This window comes from Nelumbo nucifera, chromosome 4 (assembly GCF_055504915.1).
Source record: "Nelumbo nucifera cultivar China Antique chromosome 4, China Antique-T2T, whole genome shotgun sequence".
In the NCBI taxonomy this organism is placed as follows: Eukaryota; Viridiplantae; Streptophyta; class Magnoliopsida; order Proteales; family Nelumbonaceae; genus Nelumbo; species Nelumbo nucifera.
Genome location: NC_142652.1, coordinates 9,585,151 through 9,601,876, shown reverse-complemented (window position 1 = coordinate 9,601,876; position 16,726 = coordinate 9,585,151). Strand labels below are relative to the sequence as shown.

At 36.0% G+C, this 16,726-nt stretch overlaps 1 protein-coding gene and 2 non-coding genes across 9 annotated transcripts; all 3 read right to left on the bottom strand.

The window, feature by feature from the left end:
* Positions 1–3,469: 3,469 nt before the first annotated feature.
* On the bottom strand, positions 3,470–3,542 carry TRNAV-UAC (transfer RNA valine (anticodon UAC)). The gene has a single exon. It is a non-coding gene; the product is annotated as a tRNA-Val (tRNA).
* Positions 3,543–5,239: 1,697 nt separating this feature from the next.
* Positions 5,240–14,550, bottom strand: LOC104591457 (tryptophan aminotransferase-related protein 2-like). Of its 7 annotated transcripts, none has more exons than XM_088902756.1 (6): positions 13,531–13,709; positions 10,057–10,360; positions 8,365–8,645; positions 7,862–8,166; positions 7,554–7,758; positions 5,240–5,321 (listed from the first exon to the last, which is right to left on the bottom strand). In XM_088902756.1, exons 1-5 carry the CDS (start codon positions 13,707–13,709, stop codon positions 7,574–7,576), a joined length of 1,254 nt encoding a protein of 417 aa, XP_088758882.1. In that variant the 3' UTR covers positions 5,240–5,321; positions 7,554–7,573. The 7 variants fall into 7 exon arrangements, with proteins under 7 accessions (XP_088758882.1, XP_010248597.1, XP_010248599.1 ...); XM_010250295.2 differs by lacking the exon at positions 5,240–5,321 and adding an exon at positions 13,805–14,550 and having other exon boundaries at positions 7,381–7,758; positions 13,531–13,694; XM_010250297.2 differs by lacking the exon at positions 5,240–5,321 and adding an exon at positions 13,805–14,550 and having other exon boundaries at positions 7,381–7,758; positions 13,531–13,689.
* Positions 6,429–6,501, bottom strand: TRNAV-UAC (transfer RNA valine (anticodon UAC)). Its single transcript has one exon. It is a non-coding gene; the product is annotated as a tRNA-Val (tRNA).
* Positions 14,551–16,726: the final 2,176 nt, after the last annotated feature.

Here is a 16,726-nt window from a genome sequence, read left to right as displayed (position 1 = left end):
AAAGACTCAGCATTTACCGGTGATGACGATGGCAGCAGCAACAAAAATGTAGCGGCAAGTCGGCAGCCATTTCGCATCTAAGATCATTCTTGTCTTAGTCCTTCCCCATCTTTGCTTCCTTGTTAAACAGTTTACTGCTATCCGGGTCGAATGGGTCAACGATTCAACTGTTTGGATCAGAGATTTTCTGACCAAATCAACGATTTTTTGCCCATGAATAGGTTAAGGGAAAAACCACAGTTTTCAAAACCAGACCGGACTGGAAAAACCGGGAACCAGTTCTATTTTTCCCCAAAAACCGTTGATTTTGGTCAGCGAACCGCTGAACTAGGCGGTTAACTATTGAACTGTTTGCACAGTTTTGATAATTTTTTATTTTTCTGTTAGAACGGGTTGAGCGTTCAGTTCGAATGGTCGGACCGTTCGACCTGGTAATCGGACCCCTGACCACTTCGATTTTAAAAACCATGAATAAAACGGAACCAATTGCCTAAATGGTTCCTGAGTTGAATGGTCTGACCATCCAGGTCAATGACAGTTCGAAAACACTGGTTGTAATAACCCACATCTTAAAACCAAACACGGATACTTGGTAGAAGTGGAACTAGTATCACTAGCTGGTTAAATTTTGGTTAGATACTGAGACTAACGATATTGAGCAAATTGGTGGATTCAACCGTCCCGTTCAACTCCTTTGAACCACACAACCAATTAATGTCCAAACCAATTTAACTTTAATTAAATAGTTTTGGCTCGAGCTTTAATTTCAGGGTAAATTTGATTGATTATTTAAATTTGAGTGCTACCAATGAAAAGCTTGACTCGAAAGTTCACGAATTTGACTTGATTTATGTATAAAATGTAAAAGAATATATTAGTTTTCAAGCTTTTGAGCCAAGTTCAATCATTGAATATTTAGACTAAGTTTGAGAGTGCTTATTCTATAAGCATCCATGAGCGTTTGGTGAAAAATTATTTATTTCAAATAGGATGGTATAAATATTTTCAAAAATGGTGTAATGGGCAAAATAAGTCAGAAAGAAAATAAGCACTTGCTTAGATTTATTTCTCAAACGCAAACAAATACTTATTAGTATGGTCCCAATACAAAATAAATATTTATTTGATAATCACTTGTTTTTAAGTGCTCCCAAACTTCACCTTAATCGAATTAAGCTCAAATGAAAATAATCAAATCAAATCGACAAGCCAAAATTTGACCCGACTCGATTTAATCATACCTCTACCACCAGTTTCCTTGACTCCATGGGATGGGATGGGGTAATGATGTGGTGAAGTCATGGCAGTATGACATGTGTCATGCATAAATGATCATCAGAGATCATATAATAACTGGGACAAAACCTGCAGCTACAGACAATTTAATTACATGTTGGGATCGACCCACACCAAACTAATAATGCATTTAATGTGTGTCCAAAAAGGTTATAATCTTAAACCAAAGGAATTCCTTGATTGAATTTGGTTGTTCCCTCCCAAGCAATCTCTATTCTTCCGACCCATGTTGGATGTTGCCAAACACATGTATGTATGGGGCGATGCACATGCTTGGAATGATTGCACATGCAACGCGATACATGCACATGCACATACTATCAGACTTGGTGGGATTTTAATATTGTGTTTGTTAGCCGGGAATCAGACATGTTTATTATCTTGAGGAGTTTTGTGTGTTGATTGAAGGTTTGGGGAATTGGGAATTGGGAATTGGGGAGGGAGCAAATGCAAAAACCAATTAACCCGCATACCAAGCATGTGGATGTGGTCAGTGGTTGAGATAATAACTCAGCGCCTGGTCCCGACCTTAGCCATCCAACCCTGTCCTGATTCAGCGATTTCTTCTGAGTTTAGTTCAGTTCCCCCGTCATGAACACAGTCTGCATCCCTCACGACTCCATCCATATGAAAAACTACTTAATTAGAGTACTGTTTGATAAACAAACGGAAACAGGGAAATTGGAAACAACCCCCCATTTGAAAACATTAAATAATAAATTAATCTACAAGCTAAGATACAATGAACCTCGTCATCCTCATCCATGAATCAAATTTTCTGTCGAAATCTGGGATCTGGATTAATCCATGGTGGTTGGAGCAAATGTATAGAAAGAAACCATTTCATAGTTTGTGCATGACTCTACCTATGGTGCAAATTTTAAGTGTTTGATGGCCAGGCTCCGGCTTCAAGAAGAAGAATAGTGAAGCCCAGTCAAACAGGATAAAGAGGCATAAACCATAGCCCATAGGGTGATGAAGATTGATGATCAGTAGTTTATCTAATCTAATCATAGATAAAAAACCATTTTAATTTTTATCAGTGGAAGGATTTAAATGGATATATGGACGGATTCAATATTATTCTCAAGTCTCAACTCACATTAATTTTATGATGCATTTCTTAAACGTTGCCATGCGCAAGTAAATTTCAAAATTACTATTTTAATCATTAATAAAATGAAATTTATATTTTTTCTAAGGTATATCGATCGAATATGAGATTTTTTACTTTTTTGGGGGGGGTAAATTCATGCGTATTTTAATCACTACCGTGTTCAAAACATATGGTATCTTAAAATTGCCCTCCAAATCATAGGCGGATCGGCATAAGATGGTAATTGCAATAATTCAGTAAAACATGGGTAAATAGGGATGACAATTTTTCTCATTCGCGACGAGGATCTGACTTTCCCGACTTTATTGGGTCGGGGATGGAGATTATTTTGGTGAGGCGGGGACGGAGATGGGAATTGAGGTCCTCGCCCCCCGATCCTAATTTTATATATATTATTATATTATTTCTATATTTAAAACATTATTTATAATTTAAGTTTTTTTATTTATTTTTAAAAAACTACTGTTATCTAAAAATATTTCGGAGATTTGGGTCCCTACAGAGAACCCATCCTGTTGGGGACGGAAGATTCATAGATAGAGGTTAATTTCAGAATCGGGATCAATAATAAAGAATATAATCCCCACCCCGAACCTACCCCATTGCCATTCCTATGGATAAATTTCTCGTGCAAATTTTACGAATGACCGTCATCAGTGAACAAGATGGGTGGTCGTTTAGCATCTACTCCCTCTTCCATGCAATGCAGGTCATTAATGAATTCCCCCAAATATTTGAACCAAGATATGGTGTCTCCCCAGGTCTCAAGTATCCATAAATATTTGAACCATTACCATAGGATATGTATCAATTTTCAGGATCACTAAAATGAGAATTATTAACATATAACCATGTTTAAACAATAGTTATACAGTCTTTGTTAAGCAAAATTGAAGTGAAAGAAACTCATAAAATTAAAATAGAAGTACAGATGAACGTGAATCAAGTTGATCCCAATCCACCTAACTAATGGGTGGTTCAATTGGTACACTAGTCCAAAAAGTATGCAAACCATGAAAACGGTATCAGGTATCATTTTTTCCTATGAAAAAAGATTGATGCTGCCCAGGATCGAACTGGGGACCTTTAGTGTGTAAGACTAACGTGATAACCACTACACCACAGCATCAGACGCAAATAACGCTTGGAGTTTAGTTTCTTGTAATGTTAGTTCCCAATTAATTTTACTTCAAATCATCAAAACGCTACATAAAATTAACATATATTCATCTACCACGTGTGCATTAAGGGTTGTATGATGGGCTTTGATTGAAACCAGAAAACATAATCAGTGCACTCAATACTAGACTTTGCAATATCAAGCGTACGTATCAATAGTTTGAACCTGGGTCCCAACTCCCAACCTGATCTCAACATAGGGTCCCAATAACACACGGTTCCAAACAGCTATTTCAGCCGTTCATCAGGAACATTTCCCCTACTTTTTATGGTGAGATGTTTCCGATGTGCAGCTGCAATGGCTATTGGGACCGAATGTTGGGACTGATCTAGACTCAGTTTCAGCACTTCAAGCAAACCTGTTTCAATGGGAATGATTAGAGTAATGTTTGGTACTGTTTACGTTTATTGATGGTGCCACATAGGCGTCATCTCAGCATTTTCTCTCTCTTGTTCTTCTGCATACATCGAAAATGTAAAAAGTGAACTTTGGTTTATGTACATGCCAGCCATTTGTAGAATTTATTTTTTGAACCTTCCACAAGCGGCCAAGCATTTATTCACTATTATGCTGAAGTGGCATCTAATGGTGCCTAGTGGCACCCAATTGTCATAAACGGTTGTAATTATTGCATTTCTCAGTTTTACTAGCAAATAAAGTACAAACAGTTATTCAATAAACATAAATGGAACCAAACACATACTAGGTTTGATTTGTATCATAACCTTCATAAGCGTTTCTTTTCACAAGTGAGTCCTCATTCACGAGCACTTCGTTTTGCATGTTCTTTTAAGTAATTTGACTTATATTATAATATATTTATAATGATAACTGTGTGACATCTCAGAAAAATAGTAGTTCTTTCAAATTTTAATGTAGCATGTCACCAAGGCAATTCAAGAAACCATTCTTTCCCGAATCTCAAAGCTAATCATTACAAAAAACGCTTTTTGTGAAAAACAAGATTGTCATGCATTTTTTTTGTAGATTCCATTTAATTGCTGATGGTACATGCATGATACACCAATAGAAATGGAACACTTATGAAATGCTTCGGTGCCAAACACCAACCCAGGTGTCCGCTTGTGTTAAAAATAGAATTGGGATCTACTCCTCATAGAGTGTGCCTCACACCAACCTCACAACCACATCCCACCCTGTACTAAGAACATCTCCCCATAAATATAAATAATAAATACAAATGCGGGAGATGTTCCCAATGTATGGCCAATAAATCTTGTTAGATTGGTGTGAGGCGTGCTCTGTGAGGTGCAGATCCAAAATTTTAAAAGTAAAGCAAAGAAAATCTTAATCTACAAAACTACAACTTACAAGCCAACAACACAGGATGCCCTCTTGGACGGGAATTGTGTTCCCAAGTCCTAATCACAATGGTCCCAATATCCATGCACCCAAAGGAGGAAAATCAATATGCCCCTTTTCTTTTTTTTTTCTTTTTTTGGAAATTAAAGTAGGACCTTTTTCCCTGTTTTAGCTGAACTGTAAACCAGGAGAATAGAATTTAGACCTGATAATAAAATTGAAATTCTGAAGAACAAGGTAAGAAAACAAAGGAAAGATCTCTAGCCGAGACCATAAAAGATAAAACACACCAATGAATTGGCTTTCCTTCTACCTGAACATAGACATAATGCCTTGCACAAAGGAAAGTTCTCTAGCCGAGACCATAAAAGATAAAACACACCAATGAATTGACTTTCCTTTTACCTGAACATAGACATAATGCCTTACATAAGTGTTTGGCATAGGTGCTGGGAACATCACATTGTTTTTTCATAAAAACGGTGCTAGACATGTGTAATTATAAGATTTTGTTTGGAAGGAGTGCTGCCATATAGGCGTTTTCTGAGAAAACAACACTTGTTTTGTTTGGTACTAGTGCTGATAGTAATGTTTTCAACATTGATCTACATTATTCAATGTCCAAGATGATGTCACATACTCACATTGATGCCACATCATTGCACCATTGGAAGCAATGCACCATTTTCTCAGAAAACATTGAATTTGGCGTTGCTCTATACCACACTTTCCTGATTTCCAAGGCATGGTCTGAAAAAACGGTACCAAACAAGAGGGTGTTGTTTAAAGCACCGCTTTCTCCGATGTGGCACCTACGTGACATCATTTTCTCAGATAACGACATTGATGCCAAACACACACACTGTGAGCAAGAGCTGTTATAGTCAGATATTTGATAGCCTCTCTATAAAGATGTTAAATGTCTCCTCTTGATCCAACATGCTAACTCTAACATAAAAGAATACATAAAATTTTGGTATCTATATATTGAGTTATTATAGCATATATCTATATAAAATTTGTTATCTAAATATTATATATAATATTTACCATATATGTATATAACTTCAAAGTCAAACTTAAGGTTTCTTATCAGCCCACATTATGTGTGTGGGATTGGCGCGAATCTGAATTGGGCCTAATCTAGAAGAAAATGGTTGATTGATCTAAGGAGAAGGAGCCTTATAACATTTCCAATTGAACTATTATGATTTTTATTATTTTATATGGAATGTTAATGATTTTTATTACTTTTAATAATTTTTTACTTTTTATTATCAATTTTAAATTTTCTATTAATACTAGCTATTTCTAAATATAATTTAAATTAAAGGCAAAAAATGCTATATAATAGGAATTAACGAATATCTCATTATTAAATAATAATACATGTGCAAATATTTACGTTATGACAATTAACCAATTAAGTGCATATTGTCATAATGGGAAGGGAGGAGCAGGGGGCACCGGCCTTAATCCAAAATAAAAAAATATAAAATAAAAGGAGCCGATTGATACTGCCCAGGATTGAACTGGGGACCTTTAGTGTGTAAGACTAACGTGATAACCACTACACCACAGTATCAGACAATATCACCCTTTGGAGTGTAATACCTTGTGACGTTAGTTTTATGACGATCACCTAATTAATTTTAGTTCAAGATCATAAGGAGAATTAACAGATATCTCATGTTTGAATAATCTACCAAATGTGCATTAAGGGTTGTATGATGTGCTTTAGTTGAAACTAAAAACATTAGAGTATCAGTGCACTCAATACTAAACTTGGCAGTATCAGTGAGACGATCCCAATGTGCAGCTGAAATGGCTATTGGGACCGTATGTTGGACCAGATCTGGACTCAGTCTCAGCACCTCAAGCAGAACGATTAGGTTCGCTTTCTACATCATAACCTTGGCTCATCCGGCTGACTCAGGTGTCCGCCTGTCTTAAAAACTTAAAAGTAAAGCAAAGAAAATCTTAATCTACAAGGCTACAAACGTAGGGGTGTCAATGGACTAGTTTTGGGTTGGACTTCATCCAAATCAAAATCTATTTGGATGGATTGGACAGACCAATAAGACATTGAATTTGGATGGATTGAACGGACCAATATGACATATTGGATTGGACCTGGTCCGTCCATAATGAATTTATATTGGGTTGAACCAATATCTGGTCCATTGATAGAAAATAAAAACATAGGTATCAATGGACCAGGTTTGAATTGAAACCAGTCTAAATTAACAGGAATTTGAACAGATTGGACAGTCTCTGGACAAGTCCAAAATATTCATTGGACTGGATTGGACTAGGTCCATTTGTAATGGACTCACATTGGACTGGACTGGACTGGATTGAACCAAATCCAGTCCAATTGACACCCCTATTGGACGGGAGCTCTGTGCCTAAGTCCTAATAACAATTGTCCAAATATCCACATGCACCACCCAAAGAAGGAAAATTAACCAGGAGGATAGAATTTAGACCTGATAATAAAATTGAAATGCTGAAGAACAAAGTAACTAAGAAAAACAAAGGAAGTTCTCTAGCCGAGACCACAAAACAAACCACCATCACACAGACACATGTATGAATTGATTTTCCTTCTCCATGAACATAGATAGAACGCCTCACCATTTGAACAAGGGCTGCTGTTATAACCGGATATTTGATAGCCTCTCTATAAACATGTCAAACGTCTCCTCTCGATCCAACATGCTAACTCTAACATAATTTCCTTGAGCACCAAAATGCTTCCCAGTTCTTGTTAAGATATTATAGCCCCTTAGAAAGTTCTCACAATCTTCTATGCCCCCCTCGCATTTCAGCCAAGCAAAAGCTGCATTGAAATAGTAAATGCCATTATTAACATATATTGATCTTTAATTAAATTTATTGATAATCCAATCCTGTCAGTAGTTTTAAGTGTTGCTACCACTTACCAGGATGCGGTGTAGTCATCTCGCCAGCGTAATTGCAAGACTCTGGCATGAACTCAGGCAGACTGAAGAGCCCACTTTGGCTGACTGCATCTCTCAACCGGTCCCATCTATCAGCCATGAGACGGCTAGCATACTTGAAAAAGCTCTCTGAGTCTTCAGGGTAGCCCAACTGCTCACAACTATGCGATACCACTTGCAGGATTTTTGCTGCTCGGAGCTGCGAATCCTTTGATACACCTATGGTATTCAGCTCTATGAATTTAGTCATCTTTCTTGCCACCTCCTTATCCTTAACAAGAGCCCATCTGCAACATTAATATGTGATCAGTCTTTCCCTTGAACAAAGTTGGGATCATAATGGCAACTTCCAATTTCTAGTTATAGTCCAAGTGTTTCAATGACTAAGAACAAGAAGAGAATCAATGCTGAAGCCAAGTAAAATATCGAGACATGTAGGGATATAATTTTGAGAGGCTCAGAGGACAATGATATGAGTAGCTTACCCAATTCGTATCCCTGCATGGCCGGTGCATTTGGAGATGGTGAAAAGCATGAGATCATGATCTGCAAGACATGTAATTGGAGTATATTGTGGCCAATAGTAAGCAAGGTCATGAATCACTGTCCCTCCATCGCGATTAACCACAGCTTGCCTGATAGAACCATCAGGATTGTTTGGGGAAGTAACAAGCTCTATGTAAGGCTCATCTCCTTTCAAAGTATAAGCATCACCAGCCCATTTATAAAGCCCTGATTTCAAGTAGTCTGTAATTGAAGGGTACGACTGTAGGCATGACAAGTTGATGTAAATGATTTCTTATCAGTACTGAAGGAAAAAGGAATTTGTGGAGAAAGAGTAAAACCTCATTTCAAGCCTGTAACAAACACCGGTGAGCCTATAAACCAGGAAATAATGATATGTGTACTATCACATTCCAAGCAAGAATTTCAAGAGACTTGGTGCTTTGGAGATAAAATAGACCCAGTCTTGACCGTTTAACTAATTCTTACAAACCACCACCATTTTGCTTTCCATTCTATTGTATATATAAGACTTTCTGCTTAAAGGCAAACCACATCAGGTAAAACATGAAGGACGGGAGTTTGGATATCACAAACCTGTTGAGAAGTATCAAAAGAATGCATGCATAGACATCTGTGCACTGCCAAAGACTAGGGCATCCCCTGCCCTCAAGTCAAAGAAGGTCATTCTCAAGACGGATCCAATCCCAGGATGGACTGGGCTGGACAGATGGGTAAAGAAATATGTCATGATGGAAAATTTTTTGTGAGATATATATCTCTGTATAAACGTGAATTCTCTGTATAAGAATAATATGAAATATGGCACACAACACTCTGTAAATGAACATGCAAGTCCTCAATAGATTTTACAGAGTTGTTTTGCCTTGCACTTCTAAAACTTAAGTTAAAACGCAAGCTTCATTTCAGCAATCATCATGAAGAACAAATATTTTGATAAGATCTGTGATCAAACCCAGCCACCGCAGTGGCCTAGCCAGGAATTTTTTCTAGTGGGTCATACAATAACTTAGAAAATGACACTACTTGAAGAGGGTAAACACAATTTGAGGTTTTTTTCTTTTTCTTTGCCTTCTTTTATTTTCAACATGATGACCAAAATACCCTTTGCCCCTTTCATTTCTTTGGCATTTCAAAAGGTTGAAAAGATTTATTTATTTATTTTATATATATATTTTTTACATTTTCAACTGCCCAAATCATAACTCAATTAGCCTAAAAAGTCCAAATTGACTCCACTCTCTTGTATTTTCTTTTAACCTTAACAGGATGAGTATGGAAAATTGGCTGAAATAATACATATAGTTAAATGTAGCTCCACGTGCCCATGCATGCAACTAACAGTGTTATTTAAACAAGTTCTAACCATACTCCAAGGAGAGAAAAGAGGGGGGATCAGAAGCCATTTTTCTTTACCTGTGATAAGCAAATGAGTAGCACGTAAGAGGTTGCAAAAGCCCAAAGATGATTGGGCAAAATGTAATTACACACTATAGAGTTTTTTGATAACGCATAATTAAACGTCTGGATAAATGGTCGTGCTTTTTTTTTTTGTGGTAATAGATTGAGATCAATCAACAACTTAACAACATGGCTGAACATTTTTATGCCTTAAGAGGTATAGTAGAGTAGTTCACAAAAATTGAACTCACCGAGTAGTAAGGAATAGCGGACACAACGCTGATGGGTTCAAATGCATCTGGTGGAGAAAGAGCATAAAGTGCCGCCTGAAAGAGCTGTGTGGAACCTGTCCCCACCACAATATGACGATCTTCTGTTACAGCATTTCCCACTGACTGGTGTAATCGTCTAACCTGTTTGGTAAACTCAGGCTCTAGGAACCAACAAATATTTCCAACATCGGAAAGATAGCTCATTGATTGCCACCCAGAAATAACAATTGTACTTCTATCTCCCATCTTTTGCCAAAATTGTTCATAAACAGTTGGGTCGCCACTGTGTATAAAACTGTTTGTTAGAACAACGCTATTTATAGTATTAATTCGATTGGAATTAGCCCAATATTACAAAAATTTTGAACCATAATATAGATTTTTAAAAATCAAGTTAAACATTTTATCAATAATGCATAACAGTCAAACACTGATGTATCCAGTGGTCAAGGATATAGGTCTCCGGAACTGAGGTGGATCATCTAATCCATGCACTTTTGGCATAGGGGGAATGGCCCCATCTAAGGCGATGGACATGGCCCACTTATATATATATATATTAATTCCAGATTCCTGATTCAGACATCAGAAAGCCTATAAAACAAGATTCCAGATTTTCTGTCAACAATGCCGCATCACCAATTAGTGCATGACAATTGCCAAAACTAAAATATTTGTCACTAACCTCACAAGTGATATGAATCTGGAGAGCTGACACTTCTGATTGGAAACAAAAGCAACATTAGGAGGGAGTTGGTACAAATTTTGTAACCAAATGAAAATTTTTATCTGGTTCAGAGTTACACAGCAAACGAACACAATGTAAGTAAAATTTGATGGAAAAAATGTAAGGCCGTAAAGTGGGTTCCGCTCCTGACATGGCCCACATATATGTTTAATAATATTTATATATACATATACAATAATATATTAATATATGTGTATATAAATTTTATTTTTCAATTATATAATACTATTTTATTCTAATTTTATTATATATTTTTTTCAATTCCGTTTTATTATTTCATATATAAACAATTGTATACATCAAACTTCATATAGAATAAAATTTTAAGATTTTTTCAATTTTTTGTCTATCTTGTTAATTTATCTTAACCTTATTATTATTTTTTAATTATTCTAAAAAAAGGTACCCCCACGGCCTAAACAAATACCATTCATCGCATATGTATTAATCCATGCAACAAACACCTTAGGCGATTATACCAATTTGGGGCAGGGCACCCCCTCCCGGTCCCTGCCCCCCCTAGTCAAGATGTTCAGCCCCGTCTCCGGTGGTGGGGCATCCACTCCCCGTCAAGGATGGGGATCCCCAAATTTTCCCCATTTCAAGACAATCACCTAAATATTATCTATTTTGTGGATAATTTATAAATAGGATTATAGAAATTTGGTAGTATTTTAGGAATTGTATAATGATACTTTGAATTATGGGATTGTAGGATTTTAAGAATTTAGAAAAAATTTAGAGATATTTTAAAAATCAATGTTAAACCTAAGGATATTTTACTAATTTACCTTGGGGTTCGGGGAATTATATATAAAACCCGTCCCCGTCCCATCCCTAATTCAGAGAAAAAAAAAATATTTTCCCCGTCACCATTTACAGTCGGGGAAAACCCATCCCGTTAGGGGCAGAGCAATTTTATGGGGGAAATTACCATCCCTAAGCCTAAATAACATTTGTTGGGAAAAATGGCATTCATCGTATACGTACTAATTCATGCAACAAACACAGCCTATGTGCCTTCAAGAATCTGTAGTGTCGGACCATGCATGTCCATGTACAAATCCATGCAACATTGCAAATAAGATCCCTTGCTCTATGTTTTTCTTAGTTCTTTTCCCTCTTATCATTAAGTAGAAGAGAGCTTAAATCTTTTATCAGTAAAATCATAGTATTTTTTACTTGCTAATAGTTTTTCAACATGAAATTGCTGTATGTTACTTTTTATAATGTAATAGTGTCTAAAATATTGATAAAAATTGATATATTTAAAATATTATTAGCGAGTAACTCTGCTATTTGTCAATTTGTATATATATGCTAGCTAGTTGATATATGAATGAAACTAGAAAGTTCGCCTAAATTTAGTTTTCTTTATCAAAGACTATCATCAAGGCAGAGAATTTAGAAAAATAATTACATCTACCTGTGAACTGATCATAGCACTTGCAAGTAGAAAAATCCAATTGAGATGAGAGTATTGTACAGTAACTCGCCCCTAGGGCGGTGTCGTGCATGGGATAAGAAGGGAATAGGGCTAAGCTTTAAGCTGTATGGAAATTAAATCAAATAATGTGAACTTGATTCCTGACTCCCTACAAACACTGAAACAAGCATTAAAGACATACACCTTTGATGTAAGGGTGTTAATGGACTGATTTTGGATTGGACCCCATCCAATCCAAAATCAATTTGGACAGATTGAATGGACTAACAAGATATATTGGATTGGACCAATACAATCCAAAATATTTATTAGATTGGACAGACAAGAATATCAGGTTTGAGTTAAAACTAATCTAAATCAAAATAAATTTGAACAGATTGGACTGTCCATACATTGAATTGGACCGTTCCAAATTGGTCTAAAAACATTCATTCGATTGGATTGGACCTTATCAATTTAAAATGGACTAAATTGGACTGAATCGGATTGGACCAAATCCAGTCCAATTGACACCCCTACTACTTTTGATGTACAAAGGGAAAACGATTTTGATCATGATATTTATTGTCCATCGTTTCTAGCACCGGCCGGGAAAAAATGCAATCCCCCGTTTCAACTTTCAAGTACGAATCTATTGGTAGCTTGCAATAGAACCATATATAGAATCATCTGATCATCTCTAAGCCAAACTATCACCAACCATCATCCCTCATCTCTGCATTAATTCTATCTATTTTGGTTTTGAATCATCTCTGAGACCCGTTCTACTAAGGGGATGGGGGGATGGATGTCTTGAAGTGGATTCTAAAAGCTTGACTGATGCTTTTGCTTTTAGCTGCAGATTCTCAAAGAGTTAGCTTAGAGACATGCATAGTCTTCCAGACCAAATTAAACCCTTCACCACATGGATGATGGATCCAACTTCGTACAACATGATTTCGGAGCTTTAATCATGATTCCGTGCTGCACCCAGAGCAAAGATTCACATCTCTCTGTGTTCTATTATTGCTAAACCTAATTTGTTTCTGTTTTTTACCTTCTTTTCCTGGGGCTACGAGCCTACGAGACTCTTGCGATTATGTGGTTAAGGACCTTAAGGTAAGTCCATAACAGTCCACGAGACCACGACGATGGAACGATCAAACTATACGTACCCGCCAATTACCAATCTCCGGATCCCAAAATACCGGCACACGTTCGTTGGGCACAACAAAGCAGAAAGTAAAGAAAAAAAAAGGAAGAAAAAGACTTCACTTACTGATCGAGATCTACAACCTGCTCCTTGCCCTTTCCCTCTTCTATTTCTTCCTCCTGATCTGAAGCAGCAACAGACATCGTCCTCGTTCTTCTTCTGTTCGTCTTTTCTCCGAAACGGAACTCTTGAATTTGCTGTTTCTCTTCCATAGCAGCATGAAGTCTATTCTGTCTCATTGTCATACAGTAACCTAGTTAATAACCAGACCGACATTCAATGAAATCGCGCGATATATAAAAGAACAACAAGCGTGCAGAAGATCTGATTTTACACTGACCTCACCTAACACCTTAAAAAGCTGCTGGAATCACCTAGCCTGCTAGAATTGCAATCAGTTGTTGTTTTCTTCTTTTTCTTTGATCTTTATTGAACGTTTAGGATTTTTAGGCAAACACAGTTGTTGAGATTTTCTCGGACTTCCGAGTAGATTTTCAAGAGAAAAGACAAGTGAAGTGGATCAGGCTTCATAAATGGAGACACGAAACAAAAGAGAGATCAAAGTTGACGCAAACTCTAAATTGAAGTGTTATCGTATTATTTATCTGTTTTTTAATATGGAAAGGGAAATTATTTGTGATGTTATCTACTTGTCCGTCAAGTTTGAAGATAAGAATATTTGGAAATTTTTAATCGTTTACAACTGATCAACTGAACGAAATGGAACTAGTAATTCAACGATTTCTTCGTCCAAAGAATTCAGCTAAAGAAAGAAACAGAATTTGATGAAGAGATTCAAATAAGTTCTGCGACAGTGGAGTCAAGACTTACAAGCTCTCTCGAACCTAAGCTAGCTAATGTTTAGAAAAAAAATAAAAATAATAAGAAGCCAACCAAAAAAAAAATTTCAGTTCGAGGTTAGTTTAACAAAACGAAAACGATTAAACGAAGCGACACTGAATTCGATCTCTGCAGCAAAACTTCAGTTCGAAGCAGAAAATATGTTGGAAGCTTTCGCCTTTTCATGCAGAATTGCAGGTTTCCAATAATGAAAGACCTTAAAACGAGAACGCATCAAAGACAAAAAAAAAAAAAATGGAGAAAACGGAGACTTTAGCTTGACAGAACGATGAATGACTTTTGAGGACGAATAAAGTTGCTGCTGCAACAGTGATTTCTCGCACCGAAAGTACAAAAGCACCCCCCATTGTTTCATCTGTTTACCCCAAATGAAAAAGGAATAAATGGAAAACAAAAGGTCTAATGCGTATTTTCCGAAGGTCACGAGGGAGCACCGAGCACTACTAGGGATTTGGTAAGCCGTAAGCCTAGTAGGTTTGTCTCGTCGACTCTAGGGAGTTATTCGCGGGAAATAAAAGACGTGAAAATTGCATTAATTTTAGGGAAAATTTCCTGTAATTTGGGTCTATTGCCACTTTCGTCTCCCAACTTTAAAATGCAAAACATGTCCTATCCTGGTGACCTCAAAGAGGCAGGATTTAAAACTATTAATTTTTTATCAACATTTTGGATATATGATTGATAAAAAAAATTAGACGATACTTGAAGGATATTTTTGTCTTTTTCAAATGCCATTTAATAGCTAATTAACAATAGATAATTAATTGTCATATTTTAAAAGTTTGGGTACTGAAAAAGTATATGATACTAATCAGAAATTTTCCTTTACTTTTATTAATTTTTATTTTAATGCCATTTTCTTAGACAAACCTGTAATTTTTATACTTACTAATTAAAACGTACTCTCCGGTTAGTGTGTTACTAAAACACTCCTACAATTTGCGGCCACTTTAACTAATTGGCCTTCCGTAACAACGTTTGTATTGTATTTTCATCTATGATATTTTTGAAAATAAGAAAACCCTACATCTATGCCTGTTCACACATTTTCTCACCTGTTTGAAGAAATCATTTGACCATTCTCAAAAGGATATACAAATACCAATGTTGGTGGCTCAGTTGGTAGAGATGTAGGATCAAATCAATCTCGCTACCACTAGAGTTAAGGAGGGCGGATGGACTACCCTCCAATGGTTTCATATATATATATATACACGATCCTAATGAAATGTCTATTAAGTAAAGCTGTTATTAATTATATATCATTTAATGTGCAAATTGAAGTGGCCTTTTCGTTCTGCGGTCTGAACCGTATAATGAAGATACTTAATTCTTAACATGTGATTTTAGTATCTTGTAAGTAGGGTGTTGGAAGAAGATTTTAGGGTCCATTTGGCTTGCAGTTGGAATTGAAATGTTCTATTCCAACAGTCTGTTTGATTCAGATAAGAATGAGAACGGGAATTAAGAATAGGATTTCATTTTCAATAAAAAGACAGGAAACAACCATTTTTTAAATAGAGGAATGCCATTTCAATAGGAATAAGAATGAGATTCTGATTCCGTTCAATCAAACAATTGGAATCAGAATAACTCATTATGATTCTGATTCCATACACCTATTCTTACAAACCAAACGGGGCCTTAACTCCATTTGGGTTATGTTGGGTTTTGGCCTTTTGGGTGACAATTTTTTTACCTGTTTTGTTAAAACATTATTTAGTTCTCAAACTTAAAGAGTAGTAAATTAAGATTAAATAACTTTAATATTTTTCATTTTTGTTTGTAATACATATTGAATATACCGGGAAATAAAGAGGTTATGATACAATAGGTGCACATAATGTCAATTTATCTTACCATTGGGTTTGATTCAGCACCTCCATACTTGAGAGGACAATATGATGAACATCTTATCTGGTGCCCGTTGCATTATCACCAATATTATCATATATCACAAGGATGAAGTAATAGTTCTTTTAGCAATATCATACTAGTCTTACATTTGAAAATGTTCACTATGCTAATATATACAATTCATATAATATTTTATACACAAATAGGCAAAAAAAATGTCCTATTCAACGGCGTGGATCACAAAATCAAGTACAAACTCAGAGTTGAGCCAAAGCCATGAGTTCTCGAGTTGAGACTTGAATGAACAGTGGCCAAATAATCGACACAAAAGCACACTTCCTTTTCTGCCTAAAATGGACCCACCACTTGGGAAAAACGGGTTCACTTATCACTTAATTTGAACCCATTTCATGTGTTGTCCGATGTGGTGTTTATAATTTTATATACGACTGTCTCGAAATAATAATAATAATAATAATAATAATAATAATAATAATAATAATAATGAAAAATTAGTATCTTGTATTTTGACTTGAGTGATAAT